General features: G+C 46.5%; 1 protein-coding gene across 3 annotated transcripts in view; it reads left to right on the top strand.

Moving 5' to 3' along the window:
* LOC306900791 (taste receptor type 1 member 1-like) overlaps window positions 1-21,396 on the top strand; it is a 32,136-nt gene extending 10,740 nt beyond the window's left edge. The window contains exons 6-11 of one of the 3 annotated variants that reach the window (XM_079468098.1): window positions 6,325-6,445; window positions 6,537-6,834; window positions 10,377-11,123; window positions 18,799-19,011; window positions 19,332-19,452; window positions 19,606-21,384. In XM_079468098.1, coding sequence (XP_079324224.1) covers window positions 6,565-6,834; window positions 10,377-11,123; window positions 18,799-19,011; window positions 19,332-19,452; window positions 19,606-20,540 — 2,286 coding nt within the window. In that variant the 5' untranslated portion in view covers window positions 6,325-6,445; window positions 6,537-6,564 and the 3' untranslated portion in view covers window positions 20,541-21,384. Of the gene's footprint in view, window positions 1-6,180; window positions 6,446-6,536; window positions 6,835-10,376; window positions 11,124-18,798; window positions 19,012-19,331; window positions 19,453-19,605 lie in introns of those variants that run through there. The other 2 variants (XM_079468099.1, XM_079468097.1) reach the window with 2 other exon arrangements.
* The last annotated feature ends 989 nt before the right edge of the window (window positions 21,397-22,385 follow it).

Consider the following 22,385-nt stretch of genomic DNA (forward strand, 5'->3'; position numbering starts at 1 on the left):
ATCCGATCAGGCAACTCCCCGGGTTCTCCTCCCAGGGAGAACACCAGGACAATTGGCGCCACTTATAAGCGTATGACCGCCTAGAGGCGGGGCTCTAGCCTGTAAGACAGTCTCCCGGACCGCTAACGGGCAAGCCCTCGTCCCGTCCAGGGGCCAGGCATGGAGGTTCCAGAGGCCTGCGTTGGGGTGCCACAACGTGCCCTTCCCCTGCAACGGAAGGTCCTTCGTCAGGGGAATGGGCCAGGGGGGGCTGTCGTCAGATCTACCAGATCCGAGAGCCAGGTCTGGTTGGGCCAGTATGGCACCACTCACCAGAACCTGATGCCCCTTTCTCTGACCTTGCACAGGACCTGTGCAAGGAGGCTCACTGGGGGGAAGGCGTACTTCCGCTTGTCCCGCGGCCAGCTGTGTGCTAGGGCATCCGTGCCGAGGGGACCCTCGGTCTGGGAATACCATAGCGGGTAATGGGTGGAGTCCGGGGAGGCAACAGGTCCACCTGTGCCTGCCGAACCGCTTCCCACATGAGCCGGGCTGCACGGGGATGGAGTCGCCACTCTCCGTGGGGAGTACACTGTCGAGAGAGCGCATCGGCTGTCTGGTTCAGGTTGCCCAGAAGAAACGTGGCCCGCAGGGATTCACCTGCTGACTCCCAAGGAGGAGGCGTCGGGCGAGTTGTGATAACTGCGGTGAGCGTATGCCGCCTTGCGATTGATGTACGCTACGGCAGTCGTGCTGTCCAACCGGACTAGCACGTGTTTGTCCTGCACGAGGGGCTGGAGCCTCCTCAGTGCCAGAAGGACTGCCAACAACTCTAGGCAGTTGATATGCCAACGCAGTCGGGGACCTGTCCACCGACCCGATACTGCGTGCCCACTTGCACACCGCACCCCACCCTTGCAGGGAGGCGTCTGTCGTTCCCACGACACGCCTCGAAACCTGTCCGAGCGGGACCCCCGCTCGGAGAAAAGGTCAAGTCTGACCAGGGTAAGACAGTGCGAAGGCACTGAGGCGTCACCGTAATCCGCCTGGTGCCGGCGTGCCACGCCGTCCAGGGAACCCGACTCTGTAGCCAGTGCTGAAGCGGCCGCATGTGCATCAACCCGAGAGGGTTTACCCCCGTCGAGGACGGCATGTGCCCCAGGAGCCTCTGAAAATTCTTCAGCGGCGTCGAGGGATTCTGACTGATCAACCTCAGACAACGCAGCACTGACTGTGCACGCTCGTTGGTGAGACGTGCTGACATACGGACAGAGTCTAGTTCCATACCGAGGTAAGAGGTGCTCTGCGCGGGGGAGAGCTTGCTCTTCTCCTGGTTGACCCGGAGGCCTAGACGGTCTAGGTGCCGAAGCACAAGGTCCCTGTGCGTGCACAACACATCTCGCGAGTGTGCCAAGATAAGCCAGTCGTCAAGATAGTTTAGCACTCGCACGCCTTGCTCCCTGACAGGAGCTAAGGCAGCCTCCACTTGTTTGAAAAAACACGTGGAGACAGGGCCAGACCGAATGGCAGGACCCTGTACTGATACGCCCTTCCCTCGAACGCGAACCGTAGAAACGGCCGGTGTCGGGGGAGAATAGAGACGTGAAAGTACCCGTCCTTCAGGTCGATCGCCACGAACCAATCCTGGTGACGTACCGAGACCAGGATGCGCCTCTGCGTCAGCACTCTGAACGGCAGCTTGTGCAGGTGCTTGTTCAGGTGCCGCAGATCCAAAAATGGGCCGCAGCCCCCCGCCCTTTTTTGGGCACGATGAAGTATGTAAAACTCGTACGACATCTCGGTTATAGGGACGGGTTCGACCGCACCCTTCGCCAGAAGGGCGGCGACCTCCTGCCGAAGTACGGAAGCATTCTCTCCTCGCCCCGAGGTGTACAGAATGCCACGAAACTTGGGGGGGGCGCCTGGCGAATTGGATCGAGTAACCAAGACGGACCGTCCTCTCTATCCAGTGTGACGGGCTGGTGCGCTACCAAGCGCCCAAGAACCGTGACAACGGGACCAGAAGGACAATCTGCCTCACCGTGCCGGGGGAGGCTGGTTCGGTGGCTGACAGTACGGTCACCTCGCACAGGGGGGACCCCCAGGGAGGTTGACGGCTCTGTATGTTTACCTGCTTCAGGCGGCCCAACGCAATGTCCGGAGGAGATTGCGGTCGGCGGCCCGATCCATCCCATACACCGTCTGGACGAGAGTGTTGTGGAGGAAAACCCAGGGGAGATTTGTCTCTTTGAGAGTATGTGGGCGCCGGACCCTGAAAAGGGCCCAGACTCAATGGAACGCGGCAGGCAGCGTCCTTTTCCGATCCGGCATTGGAAAGGCCGGGATTCGGGCCCAGTAAAATCTCCCCCTGGTTCGTCCCGTCAGGGCCGCTTAAAGAACCTCTTGGCGGGCTGCTGACGGGGAACAGATGCCCTCTTCCGCGGGGGTCCACCTCTGGTGGGTCGTCCTCTGGGAGGTTCCTTAACCGGAGGGCCGCCGCGGGAGGGCAGGGCTGCTGGGAACCAGACTGTGCCCGAGACCATGCCGACCTGTTGGCGGGCACGTTGGCGCGTGGCAGGATCTGTTCGATCGCCTCAGTCTGCCAGACCGCGGAGAACTGCCGTCCTCCGCGGTATCACCAAGCAGCCCTGCTTGCGAGATGGGCGCATCCAGAACCGACGTTCTGGGCGCCGCTCACCTGCGCAAGACTAAGCCACAGATGCCTCTCTTGGACCACCATTGTGGACATCGACCGACCCAGTGCACGTGCCGTGGCCTTCGTCGCTCGTAGCGCGCGGTCTGTGGCAGTAAGTAGCTCTCATACGAGTTGGGTCGAACTTCCCGCCGTCCAAATCCTTCAGGACTTACCTGAAAAACCCGGAGGACCGCCATGGCGTGGAGAGCGGAGGCGGTTCGTCCAGCAGCACTGCAAGTCTTCGACGAGTGTCGAAGAGCTTACGTGCTCTGGACGGGAGTCTAGGTCTAGCCCCCCCAAGTGGCAGCTGTCTGCGGGCACAAGTGGCCCGCGACTGCACGCTCCACGCGGGGAACGTCAACATAGACTCTAGCCGCCCCACCAACCAGGGAAGTCACAGCCACAGAGCCCTCCGGCCTGAAACGCGCCAAAAGGAGCGCATTCCAGGACTTGGCGAGCTCGTCATGCACCTCCGGGAAAAATGGTAACGGAGCGGGGCGTGGCTTTTGACCACGCCCCCGAAACCGCGCATCTAGCCGCGAGCGTTCCGGCGAGGATGTTGTTACACCCTGCAACCCGATGCACGCGGCTGCCCGGGAAAGCATGGCCGACATCTTAGCCTGAGTCTCCTCCGGAGCTCTCTTCCGCATCCGATGCCAGCAGGCAGCTGTCCGACGCAGCGACAGAGATAGCGTCATCATCCGTGTGCGAAGTCTTACCACTATGAGACGGCCGTCTGCCGCTCGTAGGGGACGAACCAGGTGAGCGTGAAGGGGTATAGATGGTCCGCGAGCGTGAAGCTGACGGAGCGACATCTATCGCGTCCCTAAATCACCCCCGCCGCTCGCCAAAGCGGTCAACCTCGCCGAAACGGCAGCTGAACACGCCTGGGAAACAGACGGGGTGGTGGCAGCGCTCGAAAGAACGTAGCCAACCGTGACCGCAACACCCTGATTGCTATGTCCGCACACACGGGACATTGCATCAGTGAAAACCTGCCTCAGCATGCTTGAGCCCCAAGCAAGTGACACAGGAATCATGGCCGTCAGACTCCGGGATGAGTCTGTCGCACCCAAGGATACAGCTACGAAACATGCTCGTAGCCGGAGGGACTTACCTCTTAAGGTCTGTAGCCTTCTGCCGAAACGCCCAGGGGAAGTCCACTGAAAGGAGAAGTCCGCTGCTCCGCGTCATAAATCCAGCAGGTTTTTCTCGAAGTCGAGTATCGCGTGTAGCATCAGCAAACACACAGGTTCCGAAGAACAAAGGATGAGTGAATGACCGCCGCCATCTTCCTTTATACCCGTATGCACGGGGCGGAGACTGGCGTGCGCGTGCCATTCGCCAAGCCCATTGGCGTTTTATTAATTAATTATCTCGGAGAAGGTAGGTTCTCAAGATCAAACCCCAGTCAGTCTCTCACAACGTCGAGAGACCGACTGAAGGGGAACACATATTCTTCAATCGTGCATTTATTAGCTTCTTGTTTTGGTGAAGAAATGTCACTTTAGCTTCATCGCGGATGTCCTGAATGAGGAAGTGTACACAGGACGTGTCATGCAGACGTGAGTTGATTGACAGCTGTGTACAGCAAATGATAGAGCTCTGAGGTCTGGGTGATTGTTGCTGATAGGCTCGCCCAATAAGTGGCGCCTGCACAATCCAATCACGTTTGAGAGGGAAAAAACTAATTGGTGGTTTCCGAGATTTTTCTTTTTCCTTTTTAGAAGTAACGTGTACTTACGGTTATGGATAGAAATGTAGCGGAGTAAAGAGTACAATATTTGCCTCTCAAATGTACTTGAGTAAAGTCATGAGTACTCCCCAAAAATTATACTCAAGTAAAGTACAGATCCCTCAAAATTGTACTTAAGTACTGTACTCGAGTAAATGTACTCCGTTACTGTCCGGCTCTGGTGAGTATACAGTTTCCTCCCATTATCCTTTGGGGGTAGACTCTGCCCCAGCCAGCCTAGTGCTAACCGAATGAAGGACAGGGTCTACACCTAAGGCAAAGAACTTTATCGTATAATATTTTTCTGTCTTTTGCTTGTCAGTTGTTTTTTATAAATGTTATCTTGCCTCCTGGGTCTTTCTGGTAGAAATGAAGGCTTTAGCGTAGGTTCTACCGAGAAGACAAGTTAGTAGCATTGCTATTACCCTCTCACACTGCTATACACATTTAAAATTTAATGGAAAAAATACTATATTTTAAAGGCCACAGATGGGAAAAACAGGTGTTTCTGTGACATTTGAATGTGGCCACATGATTTTCTCTACATGACTCATTCTGGGGTGCGTTTTCAGAACAACAATGTAACTCGCTGCCTAACCGCCATAGTATGATGCAACTAGCTAGTCATGACTGTTTCCAAACATAGTGGCTTTGTTGCACATTCGTCGTTTTGAACCACATTGGTTCAACAATATGCTTGATGATAATATCATCTACTGCATATAATCCGTTCAGATCAAATAAACATAAGATCATTGCTGAAAATTACCCACATTGCATCTGACCGCCATCCTATATTTGTTCTCTGTTCCTTGATTTTAAAATGTGTCATTCATTTGCATGTTTCCTGTTGAGTAACTTCATCCAGGGATTCCCCAGGGTCCTAGAGCCCGTAGGACTGCGCACCACAAATGCACACTTTTCAAAAGCAATTTTTCAATTCTTTTGACAAACTAAAAAACTTAAAATGCAATGTGAATATATTTAGACTGATGTATATAGAATGCACTGCATGTTGCTTGCTTATTTTGCTCAAAAGCAAAAGCAAGGGTCATTATATTGATAATAAGGAAGAAAGCTGTAGTTCCAACCACACAACATTGCAATGTTGTTTGCGATTCATCAGAATAATGATTTGGTGAAACACTAAATTGTTGAACTATGCTGTCAGCGATGGATCTCGCAACTAAAGTTGATGCACCCATGGTTATTTGGACAGATAGCAGTGCCTGCATAAACAGGATTCTGCTGTGATGATTGTGATGTAATAAAGTATAAATACAATTATTATTGTGAGCTCAAATTGTATAACATTTTAAAGGTTCAACATTTGCCCTACAGTATTAGGAGGAGTGGTGCCACCCCGGTACAGAAACACAATCATGCACAAAAAACAAATTTCTTATACCAAACTAAACAGTTTTGCGTGCTGTTATTCAGTTCAAAGTACAATAAATCAGTTGTGTATACTTTATATATGAGTTTAAAAAATTCTATATACTCAATATTACTGTTGTGCAATAAACAAATTTTAGTGTCTTAGGTCTTAATCTTGCTTAGGGCCCCGACATGGTAAACACGCCCCTGGGTATGTTTCAAATAAATTCAGAGCATTTGAAATGATACTTTGGCCCATCTGTTGTTTGTGGTGTGGCGGGTGTGGTGTAACGCTCTACTTATTAACTGATTAATGTATTATGTGTAAATGTAGATATGAAAATTGACATTTGTGTCAGAGTATGTAGTGTTTATAGGCAAATTGAAACGCATTTTAAGCAAATGGAAATGTTCCCTGTCCTCTTTAAATGATTGTCACCACATCTCTGTCTTATGAGCAACAGTCCTTTTTCCATCATGTTTCTGAGACACATTTACACTTTCCTTGTGGCATTTACTCATTGTGTCTTTTTCAAAGTTTCCTGCTCATCGTCTGAGTTCAGTTTGGATGGAGATTACTTATTGGGTGGCTTTTTTCCAGTGCATGAAATTCAACATGCAACACCCTTTTTCTACCCGGAGGCTATTGAATGTTATAGGTAAGCAACAACTTTTGAACTTGCATTTCTAACATGAAACACAAATGAAGTACAATAAGCTTCTGGTAATTCTCTTACTGATGTTTTGTAGGCACACTCTGTCTAAATCTGGCTATCAGATGTTTCAAGTAATGAGGTTTGCTGTTGAGGAGATAAATAACTCCACCACCCTGCTGCCTAACATTTCTTTGGGCTACGAAATTGTAGACCATTGTTCTGACACTAAGAATTTCCCATCAGTCTTGAGTTTCATCTCACAGAATGGATCAATAAAACCTCAAGAAAAACTCAACAGCCATCAGCCTAAAGTGATTGCTTTAACAGGACCATATGGAAGCACAAGAACTATTACTATTGCACCATTGGTCACAATGGACCTTATACCACTGGTACATGATGTTTATTATTTAAACAATTATTTATGTAAAATACAGATGCGTACTGGAAAAGGTCAGAGCTCTTATTAATCAAGCCTCTGAGAATTACTCATAAGAAGACTGCTAAGTATTAACTTAAAAGTAAAAAAATTGGCTCAAAGCTGCGCTTTTAACAGGGTCGGACTTAACCTTTAAGCAAAGGTAGGCAATCGCCTTGGGCCCAGAGCTACCAGGGGCCTCCAAAAGGCAGGGGTGGACATAGCCAATAAGCCATGTCAGCAGCCACTTAATTCCCCAAAGGAATCATCAAAATAGTCGGTATATCCCTGTTAGTGTTTTAATGTTATTACATCTGTACAATATGTAGCACTTGGCTGATCGGTATAGTCACAGATTTGTCAGCTGTTTTGAGCATTATTGGTGAGCCCTGTGTTTAGCGGGCACCTTACAGTGTTCATGCGGGCTACCAGGTGCCCACAGGCACCACGTTGGAGACCACTGATATAGGCCTTGCTAGACTACAGTGAGTTATTTGCATTAGAATAATGGGCCAAACTAGGTTTGTCTGCATTCATTTATTTTATTCATTAGTTGCAATAGTTTTTAAACAAGACAAATGTCCACACCCACAACACAAAATGTTATCTTTATTGTTTTGACTTAAAAGTATGGATTGGAACAGATTTTTGTCATGAACTTCATATACCGATTCATTCATTTAATTATCTCATTCATTGTTGCGTTGGTCTGTTGTGAAACATATTGCGACACAGCTCATTCCCTCACTCTGATTTAAAATGCTTAGAGTAATTAACCTTTTTCCGAATCTTTTTTTTTAAAGCTTCGGTTGTTCAAAAAGCTTCACATCGCCATCACTAATTAACATGACCCTTGATAGGAACTTGACTGATATGACTACACTTTGACTTATCTTGGAGGATAAAATCCACAAAGCAAGAGACGTAACATAATTTGCAGGGTTACAGAGCAAACGAACCGGCACAAGACTAGAGGTAGGGGGAACAGGTGAAGGGCAAGAAACCCTAACAAGATCATTAATGAGGAAACGATTGGCCAGGGAGAGAGACGAGAGCAGAGCGCATGGCATGCCAAAAACAACGGTCCAGGACAGGCTAACTGTCAGGCTAAGCCTTGGTTGTCAACATTTTACTTTATTTTTAATCAAATAAATTATAGACCACAATAATAAATGAATATGCGGTCTGTTGTCATATACTTTTTAGATTATATCGATTTAATATAAATATTTAAACTAATGTCAATGATGTTTGAAATTAAATATTCCCCAATAAATTTCAATTTCAAACAATTATACTGGTCAAAAAAGCCTGCCATATAAATCCAAATAATTACTTTAATTTATTTTATAATGAACTACAGTTTTCAGAAATATCAAGGTGAAATGTGATACCTCGTGTGTGTTGAATATTGTCTGACTGAGGAGAGAGAGGTTGCCAGATGGTTGAAAAGAAGGACTGATGGGGCCTGATAAGTCTGATTTGATTTTTATTAGACATTGTAGTGAGGTAAGCGGGATGAGAGCCGGGATTCGAGGCCTCGAGGTCTCGTATCACGGAGGAGAATGGGAGCATAAGAGGACAAGCAACCGGACAGTCGGTGAGAGAGGATCAGGTCTGGACTTTATGTTATGGTTTGTGTGTGTGTCGGCCTATTTACGTTTGATTTTATTAATTAAAAGTCTATTTTATGTTCGCCGGTTCCAGTCTCCTTCCTTCCCTTTTATTGAACGTGTTACAGACATAAAGTAGCAAAAAGTGACAAAAGAAAGAAGGAAAATAAAACAAATAAATAAATAAAGCAATATAAATACAAACATACTGTAAGGACCTAAGACCGCTTACCGCTCTGCTAAAACCATTGTAATACTTAAAACACTAAATGTTCAAAGAGAAGTTTGTTCCATTGAAGAGCACCCGCATATTGAAATGCTCTTTTACCGCACAAGTTTTTGAACCTGCATAAATCCAGTTCCATAATGCTCAGTCTAGTTCTATTGTAGTGGCTTATGTTAACCTGTGAGAAATAAGATTTACAATATCCTGGAGCTTTATTGTTAATTAACTGACTGATTAGTTCAGTTCATTCAAGTCTGGTTTCGGACCTTAATTCCTGCTTTTCTAAGCGACTTTTATGAAACAGCCCTCAGTAGGGGCAAAATCATGACACAAAATACTGTCATACATGACATATATAGAAAACATTTTAACAATATACTTCCATCAATTTCAAACGCAACAATGCCTATTCATTGGACTTGAAGGTTGTGATGTCGCTTTGTTTCATTGCCACAGCAATGCAATGCTGATATTGGACCACAAACACATCGGTAAGCCAAATTGTTATGGAAACAATTATGGCACTTACAGCTCCACACATTGTCAGTTTCATGGACTTTCCAACAACACCCCGCATGATCCAACAGAAGCAAACTAAATTTATGCAAATAGCCGGTACATAGACATGTTTGAATTTCCAATTTTTATATCATGCTATATTCTCTTGAAAAGTCTTTACATTCAACACACATTTGACAATAAACTCCTCTTAGGAATTTCACCATTCAATGTGAATTTATCTCAGAATATTCTTAAATAAGGGTGATGCCCGCCAACCTGCCAAGAGCGGGTAAAAATCAGCTGTGGCTGGTAACAATGTCAAATCCCTAGCCTTCATAAATTATGTTCACTAAATTTGCTGTGAAAGTTTGTGAGAAAGACAAGTCTTTGCAACTCTGCCTATGTCGTCAATCAAAATCCTGTTTGTGGCAGAGCAAAGTGTTGTGAATAATGTTTAAGCCTGAACTTGAGATTTTGTCTTACACGTCTAAGATGCTTGATAACTTACTTTTGGGCGCAGCTTTGAGCAAAGAATTTGGTAACACTTTATTTATCGGTGCCCTTGTTACACATGTTACATGTAATAACTATAGTATTTACTATGAATTATGCATAATTACATGTAACTAACCCTAAAACAAACCCAAATCCTATAGTGAGTACATTTAGTTACTTTTTACTACTCAGTACTTAAATGTATAATTACACTGTAACACGGGCACTGTAAAATAAAGTGTAACCAAGACATTTGTACTTTTTTTTCAATTCTTAGCAGCTTTCTTGTGAGTAATTCTCTGAAGCTTGATAAATACGGGCCCAGTGCTAACTATGACACTGGGAATTCTCAGTATTTTAGAATGACACAAATGCTCGTTTTAGATAGCACTAGTTTTTTAGGTTTGTTGCTACTCCTATCAATGAACCTTTGAAAAAACTCAAACTCAAAGACTCAAGCACTATTCGTGCATAGTTTTCTTAATGACGTTTAAGTTACAACTTAATTTTATGAACTGATTCACAGGGGTTGAACTTCAAATTGATGATAAAATCTTACTGAAATAACATACTGTCCCATAGAAATGAAGAAAATACAATTATTTATTAAAATCATCTAACTATTCTTGGTCTTGTATTTGATTTACTCTTTGTAAAATAACATTTTCTTCTCTTTCAAAGGTGAACTATGGTGCTTCTAGTTATGCACTGAGCAATAAACTTCAGTATCCCTCTTTTATTAGAACAATCCCTAGCAACAAAGACTTGATACAGATGATTATTCACATCATACAGTGGTTTGGATGGAACTGGGTTGCTTTTCTTGGAGGTCCAGACAATTACAGTGAAGATGGCCTACAACTGTTTAACAGTTATATCAAAGATACTGGCATTTGTTTGGCCTTTCAACAGCTTCTGAGTCAAAGTGCAAACTACAGTCTAACTCTTGAAAAGATTAACAAGCTTAACATCAATGTCATTGTTGTTTTCGCTGGGTCAAAATATGCAAACAACATAATCAAAGCAGCGATAGCAAATAACATCCGAGACAAAGTCTGGATTGCAAGTGAAACATGGTCTATGAATCAACAGCTTCCAAAAGAGCCGGGAGTTGAGAATATTGGAACAGTTATTGGCATTACAGAGAGAATTTTATCATTGCCTGGATTTAAGGAATTCATCTATAAAGCCAAAGGAACAAATGAAATTTCTACTAATGATAACGTTGTGAGTGAAATCCAGATGAAGACATGTAATCAAGATTGTGACAACTGCTCAATACTGACCGCCGAGGAAATTGTAAATGAAGATCCCACATTCTCCTTTGCCATCTACGCTGCCATATATACCATAGCTCATGCATTACATAAAGTTCTTCATTGTGACATCAATGAATGCAGAACAAACATAGCAGTTAAACCATACATGGTGAGTAGATGTGTTTGAATGTGTTATCAACTGCTTTTCATTTTCTACATAGCACTGTCCCTTTGGGTTTTCCTAATAGCCAGAGGTACGGTAGCCCACTGGCGCACTACACAACAAAATTTAAAAAGCAAATATAAGTTCACAATACAATGCAATCAAGTTACAACACTATGAAATCAAGTCACAACAAAATCGAATAAAGCCACAACACAACAGAAATGCTCCAGACCACTATGGGCACAAATCATAAACCGTAATACTCAAATTTTTTAATGCATTAATTGTTTTAGAGGTTATGCATAAATTAAACAGGATTAAATAAATTGTAATGAAAACAATATTTAAAAGAGTAATCTATTATTCGTAAAAGAAAAAAAAGAATGCAGTTTTGCATAAGCTAAGTCCAAAGCTTGCACACTGAAACTGAGACATGCAGATTTAAATTTAAAAATAAAAATACATCACGTTTTGAACTCTTGATCAAAATTTGATCGCTTAGCCATCTTTAAAACAGGCTGTATGTTATTCTCTACCCTTACACACACACACACACACACAGGGTAAACAATAGCTTTTATTTTTACTTAAGATGGCCATCCTTTTTCAGGAAGGAAAATGTTTCTTTCTAATTGCACCTGCTGCTTTGTATTTTTCTGCATTTATAAATTAATCAAACGTGTATTTTCCTTAAAGTGAAAGTGACCTATTTGTCAGTTATGGTGACCCATACCCGAAATGTGACCTCTGCATTTAACCCATCCAGAAGGTAGTGAACACATGCACAGCAAGTCGTGAACACACGTACACCTGGAGCAGTGGGCAGATATCAAGGCGCCTTTGCCTTTAACGCTGCACAACTCAAACCGCGCTAAACATGGTGGACAACAGTAGAGCTCCCCAAATAGTCACATTTAGCTATAAGGACTTTGAACTTACATTGATTTTCCTTACATTATTAAAGAAAATAATGAATTTATTATTTCTTTTAGTACTGCGACTTGACTTGACACTTATCAGGACTCGACTTAACTTGACTTGATTTGTCTAAACTGTGACTTGAGATATTACTCGAGACGATTAGGGTTAGATGGTTAAGACTTGAGACTTGCTTGGACTTGAACATATGTGACTTGTCCCCACCTCTGCCTGGGTATGTCAGTGGAGGTTTTGGAATTTATTCTTTCAGTAAAAAATTATGTAGGCTAGCTATATGTTAGAAGCAGCGGAGCTAAACTCATATGCTGGCAAATAGGCTATTATGCAATGCAAATATAATCTTATACTGTACATGGTGTATTTATACATGATGTTTGTGTAAACTGTTCTGGTTAAGGTGACTCAAAGTTGTAGGATTATCCTGTATTATTAGTTCTCTTTCAGTCGGTCTCTCGACGTTGTGAGAGACTGACTACTGACTGGGGTTTGATCTTGAGAACCTACCTTCTCCGAGATAATTAATTATAAAACGCCAATGGCTTGGCGAATGGCACGCGCACGCCAGTCTCCGCCCCGTGCATACGGGTATAAAGGAAGATGGCGGCGGTCATTCACTTATCCTTTGTTCTTCGGAACCTGTGTGTTGTTATGCAACGCACTTTACTCGACTTCGAGAAACTTTTTCCTGCTGGATTTACGACGCGGAGCAGCGGACTTCTCCTTTCGTGGACTTCCCCTGGGCGTTTCGGCAGAAGGCTACAGACCTTTAGAGGTAAGTCACTCCGACTACGAGTATGTCTCGTAGCTGTGTCCTCGGATGCGACAGACTCATCCCGGAGTCTGACGGCCATGATACCTGCGTCACTTGCTTGGGGCTCAAGCATGCTGGGGCAGGTTTCACTGATTCGGCATGTCCCGTGTGTGCGGACATGGCAATCAGGGTGTTGCGGTCACAGTTGGCTACGTTCTTTTCGAGCGCTGCCACCACCCCGTCTGCTTCCCAGGCGTCTTCAGCCGCTGTTTCGGCGCGGTTGATCGCTTTGGCGAGCGGCGGGGGTAATTCGGGGATTCCTATGGATGTCGCTCCGTCAGCTACATGCTCGCGGACCATCCATACCCCTGCACGCTCACCTGGTTCGTCCCCTATGAGCGGCAGACAGCCGTCTCATAGTGGAAAGACTGCATATAGGGATGATGACTCCATTTCTGTCGCTGCATCGGACAGCGGCCTGCTGGCATCTGATGCGGAAGACTCCTCTGATCGCCTGTCGTCAGGCAGTCGAGTGCCAGAGGAGACGGACGCGGAGATGTCGGCCATGCTCTCTCGGGCAGCCGCGTGCATCGGGTTGCAGTGTGTGGCTCCACCCTCCCCGAAACGCTCGCGGCTGGATGCATGGTTTCTGGGGTCGGGGCGTGGTCAAAAACCGCGCCCCGCCCCGGTGCCGTTCTTCCCGGAAGTGCATGAAGAGCTCTCCAAGTCCTGGAATGCGCCCTTTTCGGCGCGTATCAGGCAGGAAGGGTTTGGCGGCTGTGGCTTCCCTGGATGGAGGAGCGGCTAGAGGCTACGTCGACGTTTCCCGGGTGGAGTGTGCGGTCGCGGGCCACTTGTACCCGCAGACAGCTGCCACTTGGAGGGGTCGACCTAGACTCCCGTCCAGAGCATGTAAGCTCGAGTGTCGAAGGCTTACAGTGCTGCTGGACAAGCCGCTTCTGCTCTCCATGCTATGGCGGTCCTCCAGGTCTTTCAGGCGAAAGTCCTGAAGGATTTGGACGGCGGGAAGCCCGACCCAACTCGCATGAGTGAGTTGCGCACTGCCACAGACCTCGCGCCACGGGCGACGAAGGCCACGGCGGGGCCCTGGGTCGGTCGATGTCCACAATGGTGGTCCAGGAAAGGCATCTGTGGCTTAATCTTGCGCAGATGAGCGACGCCCAGAAGGCTCGCCTTCTAGACGCGCCCATCTCGCAAGCCGGGCTGTTTGGTGATACCGTGGAGGACATAGCGCAGCAGTTCTCCGCGGTTCAGAAGCAGACCGAGGCAATTAAACAGATCCTGCCGCGCCGCGACGTGGCCACCAGCAGGTCGTCACGTTCTCGGCCGCAGTCTGCTTCCCAACAGCCCCGCCCTCCCGCGGTGGCACCTCCGGTTCCAGGACCCTCCCATAGGACGGCCCACCAGAGACGTCGAGCACCGCGGAAGAAGGCATCTGTCCCCCGTCAGCAGTCCGCCAAGAGCGCTGCTAAGCGGCCCTGACGGGACGAACCTGGGGGAAGTTTCATTGGGTCCGATCCCGGCCTTTCCAACGCTGGATCGGGGAAGGACGCTGCCTGCCGCGTCTCCATCAAGTCCGGGCCCTTTTCAGGGCCCGGCACCCACTTACTCACAAAGAGAGATATTTCCCCTGGGTTTTCCTCCACAGCACTCTCGTCCAGACGGTGTCTTGGATGGATCGGGCCGCCGACCGCAATCTCCCCCGGACGTTGCATCAGGCCGCCTGAAGCAGGTAAACATACAGAGCCGTCAGCCTCCCGGGGGGTCCCCCCTGTGCGAGGTGACCGCACTGTCAGCCACCGAACCAGCCTTCCTCGGCACGGTGAAGCAGATTGTCCCTCTGGTCCTGTTGTCGCGGTTCTTGGGCGCTTGGCAGCGCACCAGCCCGTCACACTGGATAGAGAGGACAACGTCTCGGTTACTCGATCCAATTCGCCAGGCGCCCCCCCGAAGTTTCGGGGCATTCTGTACACCTCGGTGCGAGGAGAGAATGCTTCCGTGCTTCGGGAGGAGGCGAAGGGTGCGGTCGAACCCGTCCCTATAACCGAGATGTCGTCCGGGTTTTACAGCCCGTACTTCATCGTGCCCAAAAAGCAGAGCACCTCTTACCTGGGGATGGAACTAGACTCTGTCCGTATGACAGCACGTCTCACCAACGAGCGTGCACAGTCAGTGCTGCGCTGTCTGAGGTTGATCAGTCAGCATCCCTCGACGTCGCTGAAGAGCTTTCAGAGGCTCCTGGGGCACATGGCGTCCTCGACGGGGGTAATCCCTCTCGGGTTGATGCACATCAGTCAGCATCCCTCGACGTCGCTGAAGAGCTTTCAGAGGCACTGGCTACAGAGTCGGGTTCCCTGGACGGCGTGGCACGCCGGCACCAGGCGGATTACGGTAACGCCGCAGTGCCTTCGCACTCTCTTACCCTGGTCAGACTTGACCTTTCTCCGAGCGGGGGTCCCGCTCGGACAGGTTTCGAGGCGGGTTGTAGTAACGACAGACGCCTCCCTGCAAGGGTGGAGTGCGGTGTGCAACGGGCACGCAGTATCGGGTCACTGGATCGGGTCACTCCATCCCCGCGCAGTCCGGCTCATATGGGAGCGGTTCGGTCAAGCACAGGTGGACCTGTTTGCCTGCCCGTACTCCACCCATTGCCCGCTCTGGTACTCCCTGACCGAGGGTCCCCTCGGCACGGATGCCCTAGCACACAGCTGGCCGCGGGACAAGCGGAAGTATGCCTTCCCCCCAGTGAGCCTCCTTGCACAGGTCCTGTGCAAGGTCAGGGAAGAGGGGCATCAGGTTCTGGTAGTGGCGCCATACTGGCCCAACCAGACCTGGCTCTCGGATCTGGTAGATCTGACGACGGCCCCCCCTGGCCCATTCCCCTGTCGAAGGACCTGTTGTCGCAGGGGAAGGGCACGGTTTGGCACCCCAACCCAGGCCTCTAGAAAATCCATGCCTGGCCCCTGGACGGTACGAGGAGACCCTAAGGGGCTTGTCGATAGCGGTCCGGGAGACTGTTCTACAGGCTAGAGCCCCTGCCACTAGGCGGTTGTACGCCTATAAGTGGCGCCTCTTTTCGTCCTGGTGTTCTCCCCGGGAGGAGAACCCACGGAATTGCCCGATCGGGTCGGTGCTGGCCTTTTTACAGCAGAGACTTGAGAGTAATCTCTCCCCTTCCACTCTGAGAGTGTATGTTGCGGCCATTGCCGCACATCACGATCTCGTGGAGGGTAAGTCTCTCGGTCAGCACGACCTGGTCACCAGGTTCCTCAAGGGCGCGAGAAGGGTGAATCCACCTCGACCGCGCTCTGTACCCTCTTGGGACCTTAACGTGGTCCTACAGGGCCTTGGTACGGCCCCGTTTGAGCCCCTCAGAGTTGCCAGTCTCCCTCATCTGTCGATGAAAGCTGCACTCCTGACGGCGCTCGCCTCTATCAAGAGGGTGGGGGACCTACAGGCATTTTCCGTGTCCCAAGGGTGCCTAGAGTTCGGGCACGGCGATTCTCACGTTGTCTTGAGACCCCGGCCCGGTTACGTGCCCAAGGTTCCCACCACTCCCTTCCGGGACCAGGTGGTGAACCTGCAGGCGCTCCCCTCAGGGGAGGAAGACCCAACCTCTAATGTGTTGTGTCCAGTACGCGCGCTGCGCCTCTATCTGGACCGCACACGGAGCCTAAGAAAAAGGGTTGGGCTACGCCCAGTACCTTCGCAAGGTTTTACAATCTTCGCGTGGAACCAGTAGCAGCCCATGTCCTCAACGCCCCCGGCGTGTAGGACGGACTCCTGTTCTGGCCGTACGCCTGCGAAAGCGCCTTCTCTCCTTGCCAGGTGAGACTACTGCGTTATTTAGCCTCCCTACTTTCCCCTCTCGGGCGAAGTATAGGCATTCCATCCATCACTAAGCATTGCACTTGGTAACAGACTGTGCAGAGCCGTCTGTTAGAACCAGGTCCATTATAGGTAGAGTCATCCCTGCTCAGGCAGACCCCTGTATTAGGACTAGTGCCCCATACGTAGTGACTCCCCTCTGGGTCGTCCCGTGTGTTGAATTCCTCACTCAGGATTTCCCGATTGGTGAATCTGTGACCTCCCCGCCGGTGGTATCCCACCTGGATTGTCCCCCTATTCGGGCTAACACCTTTCCGCATGATGTTCTCCCCGCCGGGGAGACCATGTTAGTATCTCCACATGTAACCTCCCCTCCGGGTAGGATGTGGCCTCCGTAACACACTCTTCTAAGAGGAGAGCAGTGTTTCCCCAGTGTTCGGCTCCGGACAGCTCCTCGCTACTAGAGGCGTACGCCACTGTCCGTGAGGCCGTCAGTAGAGACTTCTCAGTATGACCAATACTATGTGGCTGGAAGATTACGTCTCGCTGTAGCACTCTTGTGACTCGCTAGCCCAGTCAGGGTCGCTCCGCTAGAGGTTGTGATGTCGGTGTAAGCGCTGTGGCGTTTAAGATTGATCCCCAGTCAGTCTCTCACAACGTCGAGAGACCGACTGAAGGGGAACGTCTCGGTAACATCTGTAACCTCCGTTCCCTGATGGAGGGAACGAGACGTTCTGACTTCATGCCACAACGCTGCACCGAATCACTGCAGTGAACGTTCCAGGTTCCTCAGTACAAAGGGTAAGTGAATGACCGCCGCCATCTTCCTTTATACCCGTATGCACGGGGCGGAGACTGGCGTGCACGTGCCATTCGCCAAGCCATTGGCGTTTTATAATTAATTATCTCGGAGAAGGTAGGTTCTCAAGATCAAACCCCAGTCAGTAGTCAGTCTCTCACAACGTCTCGTTCCCTCCATCAGGGAACGGAGGTTACAGACGTAACCGAGACGTTTTGAGCGGCAGTCGCGAATGTCTAGCTCATTTTCAGTGGGAGACATGTGGTAAGCGGCAAAACGCTGGGGTTTCATTGGCGGTACGCAAGCGGTGCCTAAAATCCTGAGCAGTATCGACGCTGGCTTAAACCTATCAACATTTTACTGAGCTCATAGTTAGGATGTCATAGTAAACTGAGCCTAACATGAGCGTCATTAGTATTGGTCTTTAACACAAAAATAGACTGCATATTTAAAATATACATAAACTTCAGGTAGGTTAGTGACCTTGAACGTCCGCCCAAAAACAAAACATTTTCACTATGAGAGACAGCAGCAGCGCAGCAACTCCACAGCTCACCAAGTTTGGTGAAAGGGCCATAACATTAATTAGAATGTCATGTCTAGCCAATCACAATCAAGCATACAGAATATATTCTTATGATGGAAAAACAAGAATTTACAGGTATTTCAAATGACAGATTACTATGGAATAAAGCACTCAGATTCCTTGCTAACGACAATGGTTTTATGGAACGTCCGTCAATAGTTAGGCAGTATTCTTGGTTGTTGTGTATGGCGGTTTTCTGTCCAATGAGTAATATTTCTGTTTTGTCCGAGTTTAGTAATAAAAAGTTCCTACTCATCCATTTTTTATATCGACTATGCATTCCACTATTATTTTGAACTGCTGTGTTTCATGAGGCTTCGAGGAAATATAAAGTTGAGTATCATCAGCATAGCAGTGAAAGCTAACCCTGTCTCTCTAAACTATATCTCCTAGAGGTTGCATGTATAGTGCAAAGAGCAGAGGCCCTAAAACTGTGCACTGTAGTACACCGTACTGGACTTGTGATTTGCTTGACACCTCATTGTTTATTGCTACAATTTAAAAACGATCGGATAACCATTTTAAAGCTATTTCAATAAAGAAAATAAAGAAACTGTCTAATCATTAGCGATGTTCGGTATCCGTAATTTTGCTTTGAAATACATTCTGTGTTTAATTTAAATAGGTACTGATGAGGCTGAAAGAACAAGGAAAGAGAAACTAAATACAGATTTAGTAAAAATACGTTTATAAAAAGGCTAAAAGTTTGTACATTTTGTATCCATTTTCTACAATTCATCACACTTTGCAACAGCTTCTGGAAGAAATGAAGAAGTTGGATTTTCCTCTCAATGGTCGTCAGGTGAAATATGATGTTAATGGTGATCCAGCTGTCAGTTATGCTGTCATCCTGTGGCACAGTGAAACAAAACCACCATGGATTCAAGTGGTGGGCACTTACGACACATTTCCAGAAATTATTTTTGCCATCAACAACTCTCTCATGCCCTGGCATAACAATGATGCTGTAAGTTCCCTTTGTTAATCTCTGTGATCCTTCATTTACACTTTCAATCTATACAATCGTTTTATCTGTGCATATGCATTGATGCCATAGAAGAACCAGTTTTGCTTCTCTAAGAACCATTCAGTCAATGGATCTTGAAAGAATCACCATTCTCTTCTTGTTATAGTCATAGGAACCTTTTTGATAAACAGAAAGGTACTTCGGCAGTCAAGTGTTCCTTATGGAACCACAGAGTCATAACAGGATCTTCTATAGCATTATGTAGCACCTTTATAAGAGTCTAGCAGTCTAAAAAACTGTTTTCTATTCTGTTCTGTAAGGTGCCTTTCTCAAACTGCTCTGTTGAGTGTAAGCAGGGGTTTTCAATAGAACACGAGGGATATCATGACTGCTGCTTTCTCTGTAAGAAATGCCCTCAAAACAGCTATGTGAATTATTCTCGTAAGTATCTTGAACCATAAAAAAGCTGTGTTTCAACAATCGTAAAAAACTTAAGTTTGTTTTTCATTTCAGTGATTTTTGCCCAGATACCTTTCCGATTACACGCATATAAATCTACTATTTACTATTGGTGTTTTTATGTTTTTATTCCAGGGGACCCTTATATCTGTTTTCCATGTGCGGAGAGTGAATGGTCAGAAGTGGGCAGCACGACATGTAAGGCCCGTTCTGTCGTCTATCTTGAAGTCACAGAGATCACATCTGTTGCAGTTATAATTTCAGCCACACTTCTGATGACTGTATTCATTTCCATCTTTTGCCTTTTTGCCTACAATTACAACACACCAGTGGTGAGGTCTGCCGGCGGCAACATGTGTTTTCTCATGCTGGTGTGTTTGATTATGTCTACCACAAGCATCTTCTTTTTCTTTGGACAACCCACAGCAGTCAATTGTATCCTGAGGAGCTTGACATTTTCTTTTTTCTTCACAATCTGTCTCTCATGTTTGACTGTCCGTTCCTTTCAAATTGTTTGTGTCTTCAAAATGGCTGCCAAGTTCCCTAAATTACACAGCTTGTGGGTAAAGCACAGTGGCCAGTGGCTCTTTGTTGCATCCTTTTCTGTCATTCATTTATTTTTATGTGTGATGTGGGTTACTGTCTCAGCTCCCAAACCGTTTAAAGACTCTTTTTCTTTTAAAGACCAGACTGTTCTCAGCTGTGAAAAGGGGCTCACTGTTGCCTTGGCAATTGTTGTATTCATAGGTTGGTTTCTTGGTTTCCTGTGCGTCTTGTTTTCTTACATGGGAAGAGATCTGCCAAAAAATTACAATGAGGCCAAATCAATAACTTTCAGTATCATTTTGTACTATGTGATCTGGATTGTATATATCACAGCTCTCCTTCTTCTCAAAAGCAAATATGTGCAGCTTTTTAATGCAATGACTCAGCTGTCCAGTGTAAATGCAATTCTCTTTAGCTATTTCATACCGAAATCTTACATCATGCTATTTCAACCAGAGAAGAACACTGCTGCGTACTTTCAAACATCTATTCAGAGCTACACCCAAACCATCAGTAGGAATTAAAAGCACAACAAGGGTTCTGCACAGATGCAGATCAAAAACTTCACAATATGTATTGTATTGTAAATACTCAACAGACATTTTAGGTTGTGTGCCTTTAACCATAGCATCGCATTCTGTTTTTGTAAACTTATGTAGAGGTTGGTAGTTGTCACAGATTTAAAACACATTATATTATTTGATAAGTTTAAAAATAACAGCATTTTTCATACATGACACATTCATATGTTTTTATCTTATTTATCCTTTATACACATTTCTAAACCTTGCCGACATATACTAGTATGTTTTGAATCTGCATGCTAGTCCATTCTTTATAAAGGCAGTATATATACAGTGTGTGTTAGGGTTAGGTGTACTTGTGAAGGGTGTGTACTTATTTGTGAAAATGAATTGGTTATTTTGTGTCTTGGTTCTTTATTTGAGCATGGTTCACAAATGGCTAACATCTTCGGAATCAACATTTTAAGAGGAAAAGATAACTTTTTAAACAAAATGTGGGTAATATCGGGACAGGGTGACAGGGACAGGACTGGGTACAGCTTGGTCTGTCAGTAAGCGAGATCTTGTTTATGCCACTGCTATCAAAATGAACACCCATCTCATGCATACCAATGTACTGCTTTATCAGAGCTTTGCTAAACAAAATGTTCTTTTATTCACTGGACAACAACATGAATGCTATTTAACAGGACTTTCTCCCATCCTGCTATTACATTACAGTTCTACATTTTCAAATATCTAATCATGTTGTCCCTAATATCATACACCATATAATGCCTCTGTGATATTATCAACTATACACGTTGGAGCTTTTAGTGTGTTGCCTTGTGAATAAAGGCTTTTTAAATATAAAGATATATCTGTGAATGTGATGTGTAACAGTCTGTGTGGTGTGAGAGTCAATACAATGAAAGAGTGACCTCTGGTGGCGATTAGATGGAGGTCCATAAAATAGTTTGACACTAATCATCAATTCAATTTTACATACTTCACAAAGGTTTTTCTGATACATTTTCCTCTAATGTCTGAGACCTGACTGACTGGGATGCATTGTGTTTATCAACTCTTACCTCCCTCGAACTCATCATCTCCTAACTGCTTCCATTTCCCTGCTTTGCACAAACCAATTCTGATGTCCATCTATTGGGGCCATTAATGATCAATCAAAATAAGATGAGCGATATTGTTTAGAAACTTTATTTAGTTTTGTCATGTGTCATAGTCTTAATCACTCGTGTGTCGTCACCCTTGCGGTAAGATTTTAGAGATACAAACTACTTGTCTTCTGTGAATTTACCTGTACATTTATGAGATTTTACCTGTATTTTACATGTTGCACTACAAGAAATAGCATTTTAACATTAACGAAAATGTCCATAAAATAAAGGAAAATGTACTGGGCTGCGTTTCCCGATAACGTTGTCTCTTAGCGCGCTACGAAGACTCTAAAGGTACACCTTAACTCCCGTTATAACTTTTCTACATAGTTTTAATATATGTAAAGTTAAGTCTACTTAGAAGACGCGTATGTGCGTGGAGCTCGACTTTAAGCTAGACATATTACAACACTGCATTTTCACAGCAAAATCACAAATGCACTTTATTATGTAGCATCTTGCAGGTTAACTTTACGCTACAGCACTTTAACAAATGCGACTGCAATGCAAAGAAACACGTTGTTGGCTAGTAATACTCACTTTTGAAAACACCTGCCTCGCAGTTCTCCACTATGCTCCTTTATGAACTTATCCTGTCCCGTGGGCTCATGGGATAGAGAACTTTCCCAAGTATCTGTCGCTGGGTGCTTCAGAATGTGAGCCATCCGGGATTTTTTCACCTACTTTT

Source organism: Barbatula barbatula (genome assembly GCF_947034865.1).
Source record: "Barbatula barbatula genome assembly, chromosome: 11".
NCBI classification, from domain to species: domain Eukaryota; kingdom Metazoa; phylum Chordata; class Actinopteri; order Cypriniformes; family Nemacheilidae; genus Barbatula; species Barbatula barbatula.